Here is a 20,128-nt window from a genome sequence, read left to right on the forward strand (position 1 = left end):
ATTAGTCTTTTGGTCAGCACAACCATGACATGGAATTCTGAACATATGCAGCAACTGGAAGTTATTAACTACTGTAATAACATGAATAAATTCAGTTTGCAGGAAATGAGTACACACTGTCCTTTAAGAATTTTATGACTCAAAAATTTATGTTCTAGTAATTAGAATATTTCATTAGCAAATAGTGAAAATATTTATATCTGATATATAAAAACATTTTTTTTTTTTAGAATAAATACCAGCTTTTCATTTTGCTGGATGAGAAAAAGGAATCTATTCAGAAATCCTCTCTGCAGTCAGTCTACAAGAAGATCAAAACTATGCAAGGATTCTGACAAAGAGATGATGTTTTTATGATCACTTAAGGTTTGACAGTTCCTGTACATATCATCAGTGTGATCAGATAGATAAAGTATCTCAGCGTACCAAAAAAAAAAAATAGGCATTTAATACCCATTAGATTTTGTGCATTCATTTAACAACATCTGGAAGGAGGTCACAATGTTTTCAAGTCCTTAGTTCCACCCTGAACTAACTTAATCTCACACCAATATTTGAATTTTCAAAATGAAGCACTTATGTTTTGCAACACCAAAAGATTATTACACATCATAAAACAGAAGAAAAAAAAAAAGCATCCTTATCACAAAAACAACCCTTAAAATATTATTATGAAGTTTACAAGAAGATGTTAAACTTAGATGCAATTAATAATACCTTAGGCTTCAGGAGACTTCTTCCTTATTTAATAACAAGACACTAGAAAAATTTCTACTGACATAACACAGATGAAAATCACCTGGCTCAACGCCAGGTCAGTAATCTTCCCCGATTATCTACTTTAGATTTCAGACTTCTGCCTGACCCTGAGTAACACACCACCTCTTGAACTGTCTGATTTCCTAATGGTATAGGGAAAAAATAGAACACACAGCAGAATCAATGTTGAAAGCTCTATGCTAATTGTTCACCTAAGCATTTTTCATTTTCTAAGAGCAAAGACATCTAAACATGGTATCAAATCATTAATGTTGGCAAAGAAGATATTGAATATGAATTCCAGCCGGATAAGAAAACTAGGCAGCTACACAAAATATGCCTGTGTGTCAGCAGCAGAGCTGCAGCAGCCATCCCTTCAGATTTCACACCATCAATGGCCATTACCAACATTAATAAAAACCATCTGCCTTTGCATAGCTTTATGTCTTCATCCCATTGTTTGTTTCAACTGCATTTAGCTAGCCTTGGAGTACTTGCTTCTGAGAGGCAATTTGGAAACTTGTCGAGGCCTGAATACACAGTAAGCAATTAATCATGATTACAGTACTTCCAAAGGTCACACTATTACTCTGAGCACTGAAACTAATCTTTTTCATTCCTCGAATTTAATTCCAGGAAAAAAAAAAATCCCCAATTTTATGGTTGTAACTGCTGGAACAAAAAATTAATAAGAACACAGTCTTGTAGATGATGTCATGACGACTCTGGAGATCTAAAGAAGTCTTGCTTTCAAATCCTGTTTCAAGATCAGCACATTCAGTTGTAACTAACAAAACCTGAATGCCAAATAAATGAAACTGCATTACAGCATAACTCATTTCAGAATGACAAGTCCTACTGAAATGCAAGACATCCATTCAGGTAAACCTGTGAGTAAATTAGGATCTTCTCACTTCCCTTCACAGTGATGGAATATTGAAATAAAACTATTATTAATTTTCAGGTCACTTGGATGCAGTAGCTTATTATTGGCTTCACCTTCCCTATTCCACCTTAAAGAACACAAACTGATGAGGTCTTGAAGGGGACCACGGGACAGGAAACTTGGCTGTACCCTGAGCTGGGACGGGAGTCCTGATGTCACACATCTACATATTTGTTGATCTTTTTTGTGTACAGAGAAAGAGAAAACTAAATAAGCCACTACCATATTGTACTCAACCACAAGCAGGCATAAATATTATCTATAAAAACAGCCACAACTGACGTTTATGACAAACAGTACTGCTTCTGAGTGAAGTATGCTCAAAGACTCACCAATATCAGCTCCTAAAAGGGATTTCATCTAACATCTAGGTGCCAAAGGTATTCAACCAGCAGACATAATGCTCAAGTTGTATGCAAATGACAGAAGTTCAAGCCTATAGAGAACTATCAGGTTGAAGTAGGTTTTCTTGGAACATGGCTTTAGCTTGGCATCAGAGAAGGGTGGAAGCCTCAAACACGCTTGATATATCCTGGACAACTGAAGCCTGTGACTTTAATCATTCAACTGCCTCTGCAGAGATGGATGCCAGAAGCATAACTCTGTTGATGATGCTTAGGCTGTTCAGCCTTATTTGTAAAGTGAATCCCAGCATGAATCCACTTCTTTTTTCATTTTTACCTGTTTTCAATTTTAACTGAGTTGCCCCTCAAAGAGTCATTCCATATTAACACTTCCATTTCATGTATACAATATACACATTCTGCAGGAAATTGGGAAAAGCCAAGTTCTCTTATAAAAATATTTCTATTTTAATGTAATTTCTATTATGTGCACAGAATTAGTTAAACAGGAGAAGCAGGATATCTCATTTGTAGTTAAATTAATTTCATTCTGATAGTCAAGAAATACACTGGGGGATTTATCATCTAACATACACTCTCTTTTCAATGCCAGATTTTATCTTTCAAAATAGTAAGTAGTATTTTTAATGTTTTCTCAGTTATAAAGACTTACCTTTTAATGGATAAAATTTCCATAAAATTTAGTGAATGTACTGTGTTAGTCTATTAAATTATGTATTACTTGCCTACTGTTATTAAAAAATAATAGCATTCAGTACTTACAATCAAAGTTTAAAAAGGAGCTATAAACATAAGGGGAGAGGGAATAGGCAGAGCAGATAAATTACGCAGCTGAAATAAATGGTTGTTTTTTCTCTTTCTATCTTAAGTGCAAATTCTTCTATACTGCTTCCCAGACATCATCTGTTTCCAAAACAACTCATTACTAAATACAACAAAGTAGACAGGAACCTTTAACAGGAATGAAATCTGCCAACCTGCAGAATGGTCTGAGCCTTCTCAGACTGGCAAAACAAGACAACACAAGTTGGTTAATAAAGATGGGTAATGGGTGTCACCTCAGATGATGCAGTGTACCATTTTAAGGATTCTAAATAAGGCCAATAAGGCCAAGTGCAAGGTGATGCACTTGGGTCAGGACAATCCCAGGTACTTATACAAACCGAGGGAAGACCTCCTTGTGAGCAGCCCTACAGAGAAGGACTTGGGGGACCTGGTGGACAAGAAGCTGGACATGAACCAGCAGTGTGCGCCTGCAGCCCAAAAGGCCAACTGTGTTCTGGGATGCATTAAAAAAGGGGTGGCCAGTAGGGAGAGGGTGGTGATTGTTCCCCTCTCCTCAGCTCTTGTGAGGCCCCATCTAGAATACTGCATCCAGTCCTGGGGACCCCAACACAGGAAGGACATGGAGCTCTTGGAGCGGGTACAGAAGAGGGCCACTAAGATGATCAGAGGGCTGGAGCACCTCTCCTATGAAAAAAGGTTGAGGGAACTGGGCTTGTTTAGTTTGGAGAAGAGAAGGCACCGAGAGACCTCACTGTGGCCTTCTAGTACTTGAAGGGAGCATATAAACAGGAGAGGGAAAGGCTGTTTACAAGGGTGAATAGCCATAGGACAAGGGGGAATGGTTTAAAACTAAGACAGGGGAGATTTCGGTTGGATATTAGGAGAAAATTTTTCACACAGAGGGTGGTGACACACTAGAACAGGTTGCTCAAGGAGGTTGTGGATGCCCCATCCCTGGAGACACTCAAGACCAGGCAGGATGTGGCCCTGGGCAGCCTGGTCTCATGGTTGGCGACCCTAAACTTAGCAGAGAGGTTGAAACTAGATGATCTTTGTGGTCCTTTTCAACCCAGGCCATTCTATGATGATTTTCATTGGAACTGCGGATGGCTTGTTACTTCACAGGAACTACAGTGTTCCTGCGCGTGTAACTTTAAGAAGCCTGAGCCACATTTGGGCATTAACTCAATGGGTACATTTCTAATTTTCTTTTCAATTTTAAAGCTAATTATTTAACCCTGAGTATTGGGTCACACCTGCTGAGATCTTTGTTCCATCAGAGGTTAGACTTTAATGACAGTTTGAAAAAAGAGAAGACAACAGAATTATTTACATCAAAGATCCAACCATGCCACTACCCTTCCTGCAGATTTCTTAGTGGAACATACAAGACCCCAACATGCATTCAGGCATATGACAATAAACCACAAGAGTGCCCTTATGATGTCCCAGGTTCCCAAGTGATATCAAAAGGGACTGCAGTGAACGTAATGTCTACTTTATTACGTTGGCTTCCGATGTTAGAGGAGGATATTGGTGGTATGGCAGTAGTGATTGAACATTCCCACCACTATTCCATTACATTCTGTTGTAGTGTGACAGACAGCAACAAAGGGGCAGACTGACAAAACGGCATTAGACATGGAAGTGTGTATGAAGCAACAGTGTGTAACTGAATTCCTCCATGCAGAAACAATTGCACCCAGATGTTTATTGCTGAATGCTTATGGAGACCAATGAGTGGATGTGTGCACAATGAGGCATTGGATGGTGCATTTCTGCAGTGGTGACAGTGGGGCACCTCCACAGATTTTTATTTAGTTATTTATTATTTATTTTATGAGCATGGCATACATTCTCTTGTTCATTGCTGGCAAAAATGCATAGCTACTGATGGTGACTATGTTGAAATAGAGTTTTGTAGCTGAGAATTTGCACTACTAAATAGTACTGTTGTGGTTTTATATCTGTTGCAGTTTCCAGGAGAATAAAAAGACATTGCTTTTGGAGTGACCTGCGTACTTACTGTTAACTCTAAATGTTCTTACTGGGAGAACAAAGTACTATTTTTAAGCTGATTAAGCCATTGAGATTAGTAACAATACTGTTCTTAGAAAATGAGTTTAATATTTTTTGCTTTTTCCTCTCTCCATGGTATTTGTGAAGACAAAAAAATACATATTTACTCAGTTTGGTCTAATAAGTAACAGTGGGAAGTAATCAGAAAAGAACCCCAAATTCTTTTTGTGGGTTAAATATATATATAATTTTCATTTTAACAATCCAAGAATATAGATTGGAAAAGGTTTCATCATGGTCATTGTTTATAGATCACATGAACAAGTTTCATACAGAGAATGTTCACTGCCATGAACATTAAGAAACATCACTCACTACATAACATTGTTTATATTACCTGTTCTGATTATATCTCTGACAGATAACATCTTCAAACACAAAATCCTCTTTAAATCTGGGATACTATGCCTTTTCTACCCTTCCCAACTCCTCCCTGTCCTTCATCTGAAATAATTCTTTCCTTTCTATAGCCCTAATAAGTTATTTTGAACATGAAATATTTTACACTCCCAAGTACTCTTCCACATAATTTTATAGCGATCAGTAGACTAAAAAGCACTTCTGTAGTTCCCTTGGCAGTTCTATTAGATTAGATCCATTAGCATACTCACATATAAACATTACATTTTGAGCTCTCTCTGTTCATAATATATGACTCTTAAGATGCTGTTCTTTCTTGTTGCCCAAAACGATTCTATGGATTTGGATTTCTCAGTTTTCCTGTAGCTCAGTTTTAAATCCTTCTCTCCCTTTTTTTTTTTTAATTATACATTAACTCATCACAGGTTCTATATTCCTGACCCTGGTGTCTCAACATACTTAATTACATTATAGGCAACCATCTCACTCCTGTTCAGTATTCTAAACAGCTTCACTGAGTTTTAAATGCACAAAATGGTCGTTGTCACACAATTCATTTCTAGCTTCTGCAGTTGTGATCCTGTGCTTGGTTACTAAAAATAGAGCTGCTTCCAACTACCTGAGCTGGAAAGCTAATTACAGAGCTGGTAAACAGTGCTCCTCCCTGTTGAGCAAACAGCAGAATAAGGAGTCTGTTAATGCATTAGAGCACAACATGGTCCTATGGGTCTGAAATCTATCAAGTGTCATTTATTTAATCATCTGAAGCTTTTTGCTTCATGGATAAATTGCATTTAAGTAAATAACTATTTGACTGTTGGAGCAACAAATCAGAGGGAAAAGGAACAATCGGCTCCTTTTTGGTAAAAGTATTCTAGCTTAATTCTCAGCTCGCACAAACCAATGCAATTTCACTGAAGTAAATAGCATATTGTTTAGATCAGGTAAAAGTCTAGTTCTCTTATTTCCTGCAGAAGAGAGGCTATCAAAAGTCTGTTTGCAATGGACTAAAGAAATTTTGCAAGTTAAAGTTATATACAAGCAAGAGCAGGTAACTCATTATAACAAAGCGCATTCTCTGCTTTAAAGTACTTGCAGCCTTGTCTGCAGCACAACCATGCACTGCCTAGAGAACAGAAGTTCCTCAGGTAGAAGTGACCACGGAGTATAGATTCTCCTCTGCATCCATCCATGAAACACATGTCTCCATGCTGAGTCAGACTGATTCTTTCTATACAGCTCAATACAAGCTTTGTTAGTGACAAGCTTTGGACCAACACACACTCAATAAAATCCATCCTGTTTTCAGCTGTTACTAAGGTAACAATATATAGACGATATATAAGCAGCTGTTACAATCACTGTGATTTAGCTGTGACTCTACAACAAGACTATAAAGCACCCATTACATTTGTACACATTCTGGGACCAGGAAGGAACACAACCTATAACAATTTTTCTCTTTGAATTCAGAAAATAGGAATAAAAAAATTAAGCATAAAACCAGACCAGACCAAACCAAATGTTTTCAAAAAAACATTTCTATTTATCCTTCCTAAGTCTCCAAAAATAACAAGTAAATTTAAGCCTCCAAGACCGTATTCAACACATAAGAAAATAGTTTTCTGAAGGATAAGAGTATGCTAGTGAGCATAAAATATTTGGTCATCATTATGTTATACAACAGCCATATACCATATGCAATGCATGTATGGATAGTGTTGCTCTCTGACATAAAATACATTATTTGCACAGATCATGTGGGGGAGGAGAGGATGAGCTCCTTCTTCTCCTATCTACATGAAATGAAAGTCAAGCTGTCCTCAGCCAAGCAAGTTGCTCTCAAAGAAGAGAGGTTTACCAATTTTTAGTGAAAATCATCAGAAAAAGAAGAATGAAAACTGTGGACAGGGGTGGAAATTTGTAGTACAAGAAAGAAGAAAATGCAACAAGGAAAGAAAAAAAAATAAGGAAAAGAAAGGGCTAAGGAAGTCAGAGTACAGAAAAACATTATTATTCCAAAAAGTTGAAACGGGAAGAATCCTCTGGTAATAACAGGCATTGGAGAAAGGAAACAGAAGACCACCTTTCTCATCTCTAGCAGAAATACACAGAAGAGAAATCTGCAAACAACAACGCTGTCCCAACACCATCAAGCCTAAATCAATGCTAAGGAAGTCAACTCATGTACGAGGACTCGCATAGTTGTCATTTCTGCACATTTCACCAGAATGTACACATCTGGTTTCTGTGGTATTCTGTGTATGCATGCATTTTTTTGTATTTAAAACCTAAGATGGAGAGTGTGTGCGCACAGGGAGCAAAACGTTGGACAGTGATGTAAGAATTTGTGTGCATTTGATGGTTTTCATGGCAGAAGCAACAATTTAATGGAATCCTGTCTTTCAGTCACTATATCTTTTTGCATTTTCAGACCTTTGTTTGTGACCTAAATGACTACTTTGGACAGTAATCAACATATTTTTGAGATAGATAAAATGTTCTTACTATGGTAGGAAAAACATCTTTCCACTGATACACCTTTCCACATTCAAGAAATTAATCCAACAAAAAAGCGAATGTACAACAGAAGTAGAAGGGAAAATACTGCTTATTTCTCCCCAGAATTTGCTCTCACCTTAGGGCAGAGATGTTATAACCTTTAGCCCAGGGAGTATTTCTAATTCATTCATTCAGATTTCAAAAACAACACCAATAGCTACTTTTCCCATGAGCCACACAGACCAACTTACAAATTTAAATTACAAATATTTTTACGTTATCTGCATTTGTCAAGTCACCAACTTCATACAGAAAGCCTCCATCTTTCCATTAAGCCAGTATAAATTTTCCAGTCCCCTCAACATTTATAAAAACAATTATAAGAAATAAAGGAAGGAGGGTAAAAACAGAATCTGAGTAATCTGTTGAAAATAAGCTTAATTCCGTAAACAGAAGTTGGCCCTGCTGGATCTCTCTTGAGCAACCATGGAAAAGGCACCTTCAAATTCTCAGTCCTCAATGAATGAAGCAACTTCAGAACCTTACACATTTAACCACACCGGTAACCTTCTTAATGAGCACAATAGCGTATACAAAGTCTCCAGAGACAGAATGAGGTTAACTGAGCAAGCCTATCAAACTGGGGAAGAAGGGGAATAACTAAGCACTAATATATTCCTTCATTCTGCAATCGCCTGAATCAGGAACGTGGATTTAATGAGGAAGCATACGTGTTAACATAAAATACTGAAGCAATACAAAGACACTTTATCACATGATGGACTAGAAAGTACAGAAGTTTGCTGTACAATAGTAGAACCAATTTTAGATTGGATAATAAACTATCTGCTCATTCCTTATCAAAAACTATCAACCAGCCACACCACACTCTATTAATATGCAAAAAACTCACTGGAACTCTGACTGCAGACCACATTTCATACAATGCAGATATTTAATTTTAAAACGCCACAGAATAAACATTTAAATTTTTCCTTAACAAATCAACAGCTAAAGAACCGACACCCCAGCACAGGGAACTTGCTGACAGAAACACAGTAAATACAGACTGTATCGCCTTACCTCAGCTATGTGTGGCATTGGGTTAAATCCACAAAGGTTACACACAACTTTCTTGCACTCCGTACATGTATTAAAGTTGGGAGGATCCTTAGAACCAATATTTAGTCCAGTTTTACAAAGGGGACAGGACACCTTAGGCTGGCTGGCTTTTTCCTGTTCTGGCTCAGCAGGTTTCTTAGCTTCAGCAGCCTGAGACTTGCTATCTTTAGCCAAACTAGTTTTCTTCTCTAAATCAGATCCCTTAGTCGTTAAAGTGCTATCCACAGTCATTGGTTCCAATTTTTCACTTGCCACAGGCTTGGTTTCTTTCTTTGTGGGAGCAGCTTTTGGAAGGGGCTGAGCCTGAGTGGCCTCTTTGGGAGGTGCCTGAGAGGCTGGAGGCTGTGAAGAAGGCTGGGACTGCTTTGCAGCAGGTGGAGTGGGGCCTGATGTCTGTGAGCCTGGCTGACCAGCTGTGGAAATTAAACTTGAGGCCTGGCTGAAGATTGAAGCTCCAAAACCAAAAAGTTTCCCAGTAACTGTTTCCTGTGGTGTTGTAGGCTGAGGCTTAGGAGCATCAGTGATGCCTCCAAGATTAAGGCTGAAACGCCTGGATTGCTCAGGAGTTTTCTGAGGCTGCTGAGGTTGAGCTGCTGTCTGTGCTGACATAGGTCTGGGACCTGTCCCTGCCTGAGGGCCTTTGGGAGTTGGTTTGGTGTCAGGTTTTGGGGCTGGCTTTGTTTGTACCTTCTTAGGATCATCTTTCACCTGTGCTGGCTCAACGGGCTTCTGAGCTTTAGCATCTGATTTAGCCCCAGACTGAGATGCAAGCTTGGGATCTGATTTCTGCCGAGACACTTGTGGAAGTGGTTTAGAATCTGGTTTGTCCCCAGCTGGATGTGTGTCTGCTGGTGGCTTGGTAGTCTCTGGCTTTGGGGAATCTGTCACTTTCTGTTGAGCTGATGGAAGCCGGGGATCTGCCAAATCCTGCTTCATGCCCGGTGCTGCAGAGGTAGGCACAGTATCCGTTGTAGGCTTCTGTATGCTGGGTTGGTTTTGCTTCTCTTCAGCCTGCATTGGTTTGGCCTGATCAGACTTTGGAGTAGAATCCATTTGCTGGCCGGTGTCAGAAGGCTCAGCGTAGGTTTGCTTTGATTTTACAGGAGGAGACTCAGGCATGGATGGTTGCTTTTTCTGTGGTACAGGCTTTTTAGAGTCTGCTTGCTGCAAAGGATCAGGTTTTGGGGAACCATCCTTCTTTTGACCTGGCTGTGACTGAGGGGAAGGTTTAGCTGTTGAAGCTGGAATTGATGTCTTCTGTTTGGGTGGAGGCAACTGTGGCCCAGGACCGAGACCTGATGCTAGGTCCCCACCTAATGCTCTTTGCATCTGGCAATTTAAACAGAGCCATTCTTTAATCTGCAAGAAAAAAATAATAATTTTAAAGGTATTATAATTAAGCTAAGACAATGTTAATAAAGTGAACATATTAATGGCTTATATTAATGCATAGCTTGTTGCAATATTTCAGAATTTTCTTTAAAAAGGGAGAAATATTACTACTAAAACTGTTTTGCAATTAAAATGCTCAGCTGTTTCTTTTCTGTTATTCTTCACATCCCTGTGATTTGAGCAATCATACAGCCCATGCTTCTAATGACTTCCCATTCAGTTTACACACAGTTTAATACCAGTGGATTAAAACCTAGCAGAATGAAAAAATACTCTGAAATTTCACGGGGCCCAGCAGTGAGTCATTTACAGCAATGATTTGCCAGAAGAGGAAAAAGAAAGAAGAGCCAGATTCTGCTAAAATAGTTTGACAAGTCAAGTCTGCTGATAGCAAACAATAATCCTAATTAAAACAAAGAAAATGCATAATTATCTTTAAGTGTGCAACTATCAAGCTCTCCACATAGCTTATGGTTTTGGTAATTTATTACAGGCACCCATATTAGCAATGTACGCGTATCCAGTGAATTAGGCACAGAAGTGAGTTAATAGACACTATATGTGATAGACACCCACATTTTACCACCAGTTTCAGAGGGCAAGCCTTCATTTAGAATCAGTAAGGGGCTTTGTCAAAGCACTGATGTTGGGAATCATAATGATTTTTCCCAAAATTCATTTGTAATTAGAAGTTCCTAGGGGTTACTGGGATTATTTTTCTCTTTCCCAAAATGCATTATATGAGAGGGATGCCTATTTTCTACTTAATACCAAAAATAAAAAATAAAATTAAAATATATAAATAAAAAACAAAAGTAAAAAAAATCCCTAGATAGCCAACCCTTCCTTTGCGTTTGCATAGTCTCACAATCTGAGGAAGCATCAAACATGTTAAAGCAACACGTGGCCAGGAAGTATCACGTGCTATTTTCCACATCTTCCATTGCTAGCAGAAACTTTATAGGCAGCAAAAATGCCATTCAATATGGCATGGAGTCCCATGGGCCTGCAAGTAGATACCTAATCCACTCATCTGCAGCCCTACTTCTGTTCTTTAGTCTGTATATGAAATTCAGCGTACCAGCTATGATATTTGCATGCACCATTAGAACAGAGGAAAGCTGCAATTAGGAGAACACAGAAGACTTTGCCCCTAAGGGTGAAGATTTCTGGATCCTGTTTCTTACTCTGGTCTGAAATCTCTCCCATAACATAGGATGAATTTGGAGACTATATATATAAGATGTATTTTGTCTGTGTAATATCAGAGTTCATAGGAAAAAATGTGTGATGGAATGGAATGAGGCATACATTCATTCTTTTGTCATGTCTTACCAGCCTGACATTTTTCAGCAGCAAAAATTAATGAACATTTGGATATAGTTCCCTAAAACAGTTACTCCAATTATTCTGATAAACATGGTATATACACACTCTGAATGAGCTCACTAATACTAACAGATTCACAGAGATGCACAATTCTGGCCCCAGCTGCAAGTTTACAGTAATTAAGCCACTATTCATAATAATACTGCTTTTATCTTCCATTCTCAGTACATTTTTTTTTTTTTTTACAATTGTTTTAACAGTTTTCTTATCTACGTGCAACCCAGACAGCAAATTGATGTTAAAAGGTAAAGCCAAATGAAACAAAACTGCAGCACTTGTTTCAGCTCTGCTCTGAACTGCTGAAGGAATTCGCAACTGCACAGAGGACCTAAGCAATGATGACATTTAGCTCAACACTGATGTTGTTTGATTGGTGGTCAGTTCCCAAACAAACCCTCTGTCCAAGGGAGAATTTCAGCAGTCGTAAGTCTTAATTAAAAGAGCTGATTTTAGACATCAATAATCTAATTTAATTATATAGATTTTGCTACAATTTCTGGATGTCTTCTTTAGCGTTTTCTTGAAGGTTTAGTTTTAATTAAAGACCAGACTCAAGTCACCAATTCTGAATATCCACGTTGGCTGTCAAAGAGTTCTGGCTTTGATAGGGTGGCTCACGTTTTCTGTATTAGGGTGGTGGACTCCACAGTGCAAAAAGAAGACTCCATGAGAATTTTTTAATGTACCTGAGCAAAGCAAGTCTTTTCCCATTAACCACAGATCTTTTACTGATATCTGACAGTGCATTTTGCATAGTGATTCTCTTGTATTTGAAGGGAAGAACTTGATGTTACGAGAGGCTTAGAGCTGCTACTGTTCCCTCGCTTCTTTCTGCCATCTCTACTTGTGGGTTTTTGTTGTTTGTTTGCCTGTTTTTTTTTTTTGTTTGTTCGCTTTTTAAATGAAAGTGCTGCACTCTAAGGTAAGACTCTAACTCTAAGGTAAGAGCCAGTCCTTTCTGAGTATTAAATATATTCTGTGTGTTCTGTTCCATTTTTCAGTGAAACCATGGGTTAACAGGTAGCTATCTGCTCCCACTCAGAAGCTGAGTCTTCCAGTAAATTTGATTTTAAGTCGCTGTGAAACCTTCAAAGACTCAAAAATAGCTGCAGGTTTGAGTGAGGCTACAGAAGAAGTAGTCTGAATATTTCTTATGTTTAAAGTGATCAAATTCAGACACATTTACAAGCATTTAGGTTTCAACAGATCAATCTCACCATAACATCTAACTGGAGTCTAAACAAAAATAAATTCTGCGCTACATTTTTCAACAAAATTTGTGCAGAAGACAAAACTTGCAACCTCTAAAATGTTTTGTTGTTGTTGCTATTTGTTTTGTCTTAATATATCTGTATGCACATTTATGCAAACACACTCAGTATTAAAAATGAAGCCTTTAAAAGTTAAAATGATTTCATTATTATCATAGCTGGGCTTCCAAATGGAAAATGTAGGAAGTTTTACTCCACTGTATTATTTTTTCTTAAATCTTTCTAGTTTAGATACAGAACTCCCCCCATGCATCTCAGTGGGAGGAATTAAGTGCCAAACCCCTCATAATAGCTTATACACAACACCTCCAACATACAAACCTGTACAGATTTTAGTTCTGTGACTGGAGCTGCAGGTGCACTTTAGAATGAAGTGCACTACATGATACTTTTTTGTAACAAACACCAGCCTGTCCTCTACTGCAATTACAGAGATTTTTACAAACTTCAACAGGAGCAGGCCTGTTAAACACAGATTGACTTTGAGGGTTATTGTGCTTGATGCAAAACTTAGTAAAACTTAGTAAAGTACTAATGCTTATCTATCCGTAAAGGTCTCACTGGACAGCAGTTCTTTCTATGTATTTCTCATCTCTCTACCTAGAATTAAAAGGCAAAACTTTCCATGACAAAACAAAACACACAAGCTTTTGTTATTCCTGTCTACTTACAAAAGAGATTATCCTTTGATGCTGAGAATTCTATGCTGCCTATTTTTATACTTTAGGTGGGGTGTTCTCTTTCAGAAGAAATCCATTAGTAATTTCCTTCACCCTGAGAACCATGCCATCAAGTGTCATGACTAGGATTGCAAATGTGACAAACTTCACATTGCATTTTTTTTTCAGATTTAAAACACTGAATACAGAAAGTGCTTCCTTGCTTTCCAGCTCAGTGATGTGGAAGCTATGTGCTCTCAAAACAACAAACAAGTTGCTAATATATATTTCATGCATTATCATCCATAACATCTAAAAATTTTAAAAGCTTTGTTTTACTGGTTGGGAGCAGCAAATGAATTTATTAATGATATTTTACTAACTGGAGCCTACTCCCTTCTGCTAAAGTGTTCAGATTTGTTCTAACTACAAAACATAAGCAAAAACAATGTGAAAACTGTCAGAGTGCAAGTACATTGATTGGCATGCTCAGTTTCTTTTCTTGCAGACGACCTAGGGGAGGAAGAGAATCCAGCTTGATTCAAAGATTCCACATATACAATGAGAGGGAGATTTTTTTTTGTACACACTTTATATAAAAATTACTGGCCACTATCCATATGAAGCTCTTGGAAGCCATTTTAACAGTTGTTTTGCAGAACAGAGCTGAGTTCTAAGGCAACGCATCTCATTATCATTTAAACTGACCACCTGACACTATAAAAAGAAACTCTAAAATATGCATAAAATATTAAGATCTCTTTACATCACCACAGAAACACAAAGATTTATAGAGGTTTCACACTGGCAAGAAGATGGAAAGGGACTTTGTTTACAGTGCTCAAATCTGCCCCAATTCTTTATAACAAAATTATGCTTCTAGTCTGGAAACATATCAGCTTATTTGGTACCTGACAACTTCAGAGAGAAGGAAAGTAAGGAATCCAGATTTGGCTCTCAGCAGACATTTTTGACAAGATGATTTGAAAAACATGAAAAATGAAAACACTTGAGCCCATGACTTTATGCAGCTTCAAGTGAGGCAGAAGAATACTGTAAGAGAGAAGAAACTAGACCAGAAGATCCTGTTCTGAACAAAAAGCAGCTGCTACCACAAAACAACATAAATTTGTATTTCAGCATACAACTGGAAAGGTCTTCTAAGCAAGACTGAGCAATTCTGGAAAGAAAAGGTCTCCTTCTACACCATCCCTCCATAAGATCTCAGCAACTCACAATAATCATGGTGAAATAAACATTTGTATGTTTATGTTGTTATGTATGTTGTGTTGTTATGTTATGTAGTTGTATGTAACTATTGTATATTATGCAACTTATACTCACTGGAGGCAAGAGTTAATCACTGAAAAATAAATATTTATCTTCCTTTCAGATACCAGCTGTAAGAGGTGACTGAGAAGCTTACGAAGAAACACCAACTCAAAATGCTGACAAAAACAGTGCTAGGTTCATCTGCAGCACGTTCCTCAGGTATCAGTTCCACAAACTGCAGTAGTGGTTATGAACACTGTTGCATGCACCTAAGCCAATGTTCAAACAAACTTTTAAAAATTAGTCATTTTCAAAGACCATTTTAAATGTTACTTTCAACTCAAAGTTGTTCTAAAATGTAGATGAATTGTATTACGCAGTTATCACAATCCTATCATACTCTGATATTCTGCTTAAATTACTAATGCAAAAAGCTATGGTTTGTATATGAAGTATGGGTGTTTGGAGAACTATTATTCTATGGCCTATGTAGTTAGAACCATAAAGTAGCCAACATAATCCTTTGGACAGTTTTTTTTTTAACACCAGTATTTCAAAATCTCTGAAAGTGAGTTTTTACAGTCAAGCATGTGTTTAAGCCACCTGACGCATCAAACAAGAAAAAAGTTTTAATGCAGTTCAGGCACCGCATCACTCATCACTGCAATAAGTGCTGATTACTTTCATTAATTGCATCTAGATTCAATATAATAGAAATACATAAATGATAAGCAAAGAATAGAACTGCAATTCAGGAGTGCAGCAAAGAGAAGGTTAACAAAGTTCATCTATGCTGCAGAATGATCTGAGGGCGTACAGCGGGGATCTGAGTGGGGATTATACTGTCTGCTGGGAGCAGGGTTGGGCCATGCTTCCTGCCCAGTGATTACCCAGCAAACAGCATCCCCACATCACATGGCCTAACATAGTAGTAAATTACAGTTGCTGAGCAACAGTAATCCTGGTGCAGATGGCTCACTGCAGTTGACATCTTTAGCTATGCAGATTAATTTATTATTTACTTGTGTTAAAAACTGGACAGGACAGTTATCTGGGCTAGTGAGGAAGCACTGCAATATATTGTGGAACATTGTCAAGCTGAAAAAACATGGATGAAATATTTGTCCTATGTAGCTGTGTGCTTCTTCCTATGTTCTGACTCTTTCCTAAAATAACAACAAAAAACAACCATGGCATCAACACCATTAATACACCTAATCATAAATACAAAACAGCAATGTAAGCAAGCAGTATTCTCAAAGAGAAATTATGTGGGGGTATGTTTAAGAGTATTCCACACACAGTATTCTGTTCTAGGGACAGAAGTACAAGAATGATATCAACTTCATTTCATCCCCAAAATTGCAGTGTCAGTAGTACTCTTTGAAGCAACACAAGTATTTCACTCAAACATATGCCAAATTTTTATAATCTTTAAAAGACTACAACTAAACAAAGCTTGTCTGAATCTACCCTCTGATCAATGTGAATCCAGACTAAACTCCATCCTCTTTTACAGAATACCTCTAGCTTTACTTTGCAATAGTTAGGAGTGGATATCTAAATTAATAATTTGAGAAGTTATTTTCTCTTTTCAAAACAAAACATTAAAAAAAAAAAACAAAAAAACTTTATACTTTGTGACCTGCTTCTATTCAAAGTCACAGCAAATGCCTTTCTGTTTATATCTCATTTCCAGGCCATGTTGCATCCTGGTTCATACACCCTACTACAACACAGCTGTGCCTAGACTAAACCGCATGAAATATGTGAATTCAAACAGTAACTTTCTTCACTATCATGTTATCTGCAAAGATTTAGCACAGTCATTTTTCTTATTTCTGTTATAAGTATAAGCAAAATTCATCTGAATTCACCACAGGAATAACAGACATACTCCTTATGTAGTGCTTTAAATTATTACATATTCATTTCCCTGTAAACGCTAATAATAATAACTGAGGAAAATGAATGCCCATCTGTGTAAATTCTCTTTAGTTCCTGAACACATTTCATGTCCAAGCATTTACTACTGCTTAGGATACTTGGAGATGGAGCACATTAATAAAAACAGATACCAAAAATAATTGTGAGCATCTGAACCAAATTATTATACTCTTAAGTTACCAATGGATGCAGTAGGATTGTACATAAAAATGGCTTCAGAAAGAAAAAGGAAAATATCAAGGGTGTAGTACCTGGATCAACTGATAGGGAAATTTCCTAGCTCTACTGAAAGGAGAAAAATATTGACACCATCACTTCCCCTCCACTCAAGAAACAAACAAAAAAAATGTTTTCATACTTCATGTTGAAATGGGGGAAGGAGAAATGGGGAGACAGAGAGGGAGCAAGACCAGTGAAACATTCTATGTGGTCCAAAATCAGGCAGTGTAAGCAAGGCAGTTCATGAGGGACAGGCTTGTCTGTACAGAGGTTGCAGTTAGTGATGATACTTCATCCTGTGGGTAAGGATGAAGGGACAAGCAAATAAAGTCATTGTGGGAGTCTTCCAGAAGCCATTAGCTAGGATGACACCAATACTCCCCAAGGCAATGAACATGCAACCAAGCTACCAGAGTTCAAGAAGCATTTGGACAACACTTCAGACGTATGGTTTAGAAATTTGGGTGGTCCTAGATGGAGCCAGGAGTTGGACTCTAAGATCCTTATCAGTCCCTTCCAATTTGGGTTATTCTATGATTCTTACTTGTTCACAATTTAAAACCTACCTCAGTCATCAAACATATGCACTGGTCACTTAGGTTTATCTGTAACACTTTGTGCTTTTTTTGCCTAGCTTCATCAGAAAACAAATGTTTAACCGAATGGATAGTCTCTCAGATGGCCCTGTTCATTTCAGAAAGCCTACTCCTGATTCAGATCATCTACTCAACTGAATCCCTTTAAATTTAGTGCTGGCTTCTGATGCTAATAGCTGATAGGAATGATTTTAGGAAAACAGATTTTTTTTTAATTAAAAATTATCATCATGTAATAAAATTAACACACCTTCCACAAGTTTCTGACGTACATAAAAGAAAAAAGGCACAGAGTACCAATCAATAAACCTGTTTATATAATTTTCCCCAGTACTTTATGCAACTGTTGCTAGGCACTCGTGCCATGGTGATGAGTGAGGTACAAATACCTAGACAGATTAGTGAGATGTTACTGAACACATTATGTATGGCGTATTTTCTCTCTGGACTGCTGTGCAAAACCAAGATACAGTCTATTCCTCTTCCCTAGGGGGACAGCAATGTCAGATGGTTCAGAAAAATGGTTCAAAGGATCTGACCTTGTGGCAGTAAAGTATCACTTTCTGCTCAGAGTTCCATAGTTCTCCCTAATGAGTAAAAAGAGACCTAGTGCATGTACTACTGCATCTTATACAGACAATGAAAAAGGTGAATACAAATACAAAAAAAACCTCAGCATTTTCCACAATGGTTTGGCAATGCATGCAAATATTTTCTGAGAGAGTTTGTAAACCTTACTCTATTCCTACCAGAATCAGCTGGTATATTCCATATACTGAATATAGAAACTTCAAAAGATTTACTTTGGAAAATTAATCCACTCTGCTAGTTGCAAAGACAAAACTACCCTGTAAAACTTATAAGATGTCAAGGAATTTAAGGTGGTAGTTCAAGCAGCTGTATAGAGGAAAATGTCAAAAAGATGTAATGTCAATCTTTCTCTAAATAAATGCCTTTTATTCTCTCACCTCTGCTTTGAAAGTATTGTTCTAAGACAGAAAGACAAAAACAATAAAAATAGAAGCTAAAAAGGGCATGGAAAGGGCAACAACACAGAATTACAGAATCATGAAACTTGGCAAAAAAGATAGCAGGGTAAGTCAAAATGTAACAGTAAGAGAAGATAAAGTCAGTAACTGTGTGAGAAAGAGAAAGACTTTTGTTCAGTAACATTTCAGAAGGATTCAAAGAGTAACCAAAAGAGAAGACACCATAGTCAAGAGAATTGACAGCTAAGACAAAATTATGGGTTTTGTGCTAGACAGGAAGAAATGTGTGAATTATAAAGAACAAATTTTTGTTAATAAATCTAAATATTCAATGGAGAAACGTTTGAGAATATTTCAAGCAGGAACCTTTGCAGATGAAGCGATTCAAATTTTCTTATCGGCCAGAACAGGTCCTATTACTTCGCTCCAACTGTTCAATAACACAGTCAGATGTGATTTTCATTGCACTTCACTGAAGATAGGAGCAGGACACCCACAAGGAAGTTTCACCAAGACAGCTGGTGGTGCAAAGCTTAGCAAATGAGAAGAATCTGAGTGGGAGTTAGGAGATTAGAAGTAATAGCTGAATAAATTAGATGTCCAATACCTCCATTTACTAAAATGCTTTCATCATGAAATAAATGCATATCCTGTGTTTATTTCAATGTGTAATATGAAATGCAAATTTGCTTTTACATATGTATGTAATCAGTTAGTCTTAAATGCAGCTGTCTTTATTGTTTTATAGCCCTGAATTTCACACACAGAATATCCACTTCAAAAACTAGTAGCTTCACAGAATTTACTTTGAGATCTTCTTACATAAACACCCTTTCTTTCTCTTTCTTCAGATCCACTTCACTTAAACATACCAAACTTGTCAATCATGTCAATCATTTCCACAGAACATCTGAAGTTCCTGAAAGAAGCTGAGCTCAGAGCTCTGAGAGACCACAAGAAATCACTGAGGAAATAGAAATCAGCATCCAGAAATAAATCTAAGAAATTTTGGTCTAAAAAACATTGCTTTCTTTAAAAAAGTTCCTCTGCAATGTGGTAACATTACTTATTCATAACATAATAAATCTTTTTTTCCACTTTCTCCAGAATGATATGCTGGGCAGTAGAGTTTCAGGTTTAAGATAATATGGGTATTTTTTCCTCCTATATCACATATAATTGATAATACAATCTCTAAGTCTGTTTGCAGCTGCTCTGACATTTCTGCACTGGGCTGTTCAAGACATCTCTGTCACAGTCCAGTAGATCTGCAATCTCAATTCTGAATTTCACTAAATTCCAAGAAGAGAATACATTGCTAAACAATTCAGTGTGCTATCTGAATCTTTCAGGTTTAACTTTGACAGTTTTAACAACAAATCAACAAATAATTACCAGCCATGGAAAACTACCTCTTTGTTACCAGACACCAACCTAAAAACATCACTAATAAACATACACTGAAATGCAATCTA

The 20,128-nt window shown here is 37.4% G+C and overlaps 1 protein-coding gene across 1 annotated transcript in view; it reads right to left on the reverse strand.

The window, feature by feature from the left end:
- The window catches only part of PCLO (piccolo presynaptic cytomatrix protein), a gene marked incomplete at both ends in the record, with an annotated part of 318,827 nt that overhangs the window by 289,992 nt on the left and 8,707 nt on the right, over positions 1-20,128 (reverse strand). The window contains one exon of the mRNA XM_079538014.1: positions 8,881-10,278. Coding sequence (XP_079394140.1) covers positions 8,881-10,278 — 1,398 coding nt within the window. The remainder of the gene's footprint in view (positions 1-8,880; positions 10,279-20,128) is intronic.

Source organism: Tetrao urogallus (assembly GCF_951394365.1).
Source record: "Tetrao urogallus genome assembly, chromosome: 1".
In the NCBI taxonomy this organism is placed as follows: domain Eukaryota; kingdom Metazoa; phylum Chordata; class Aves; order Galliformes; family Phasianidae; genus Tetrao; species Tetrao urogallus.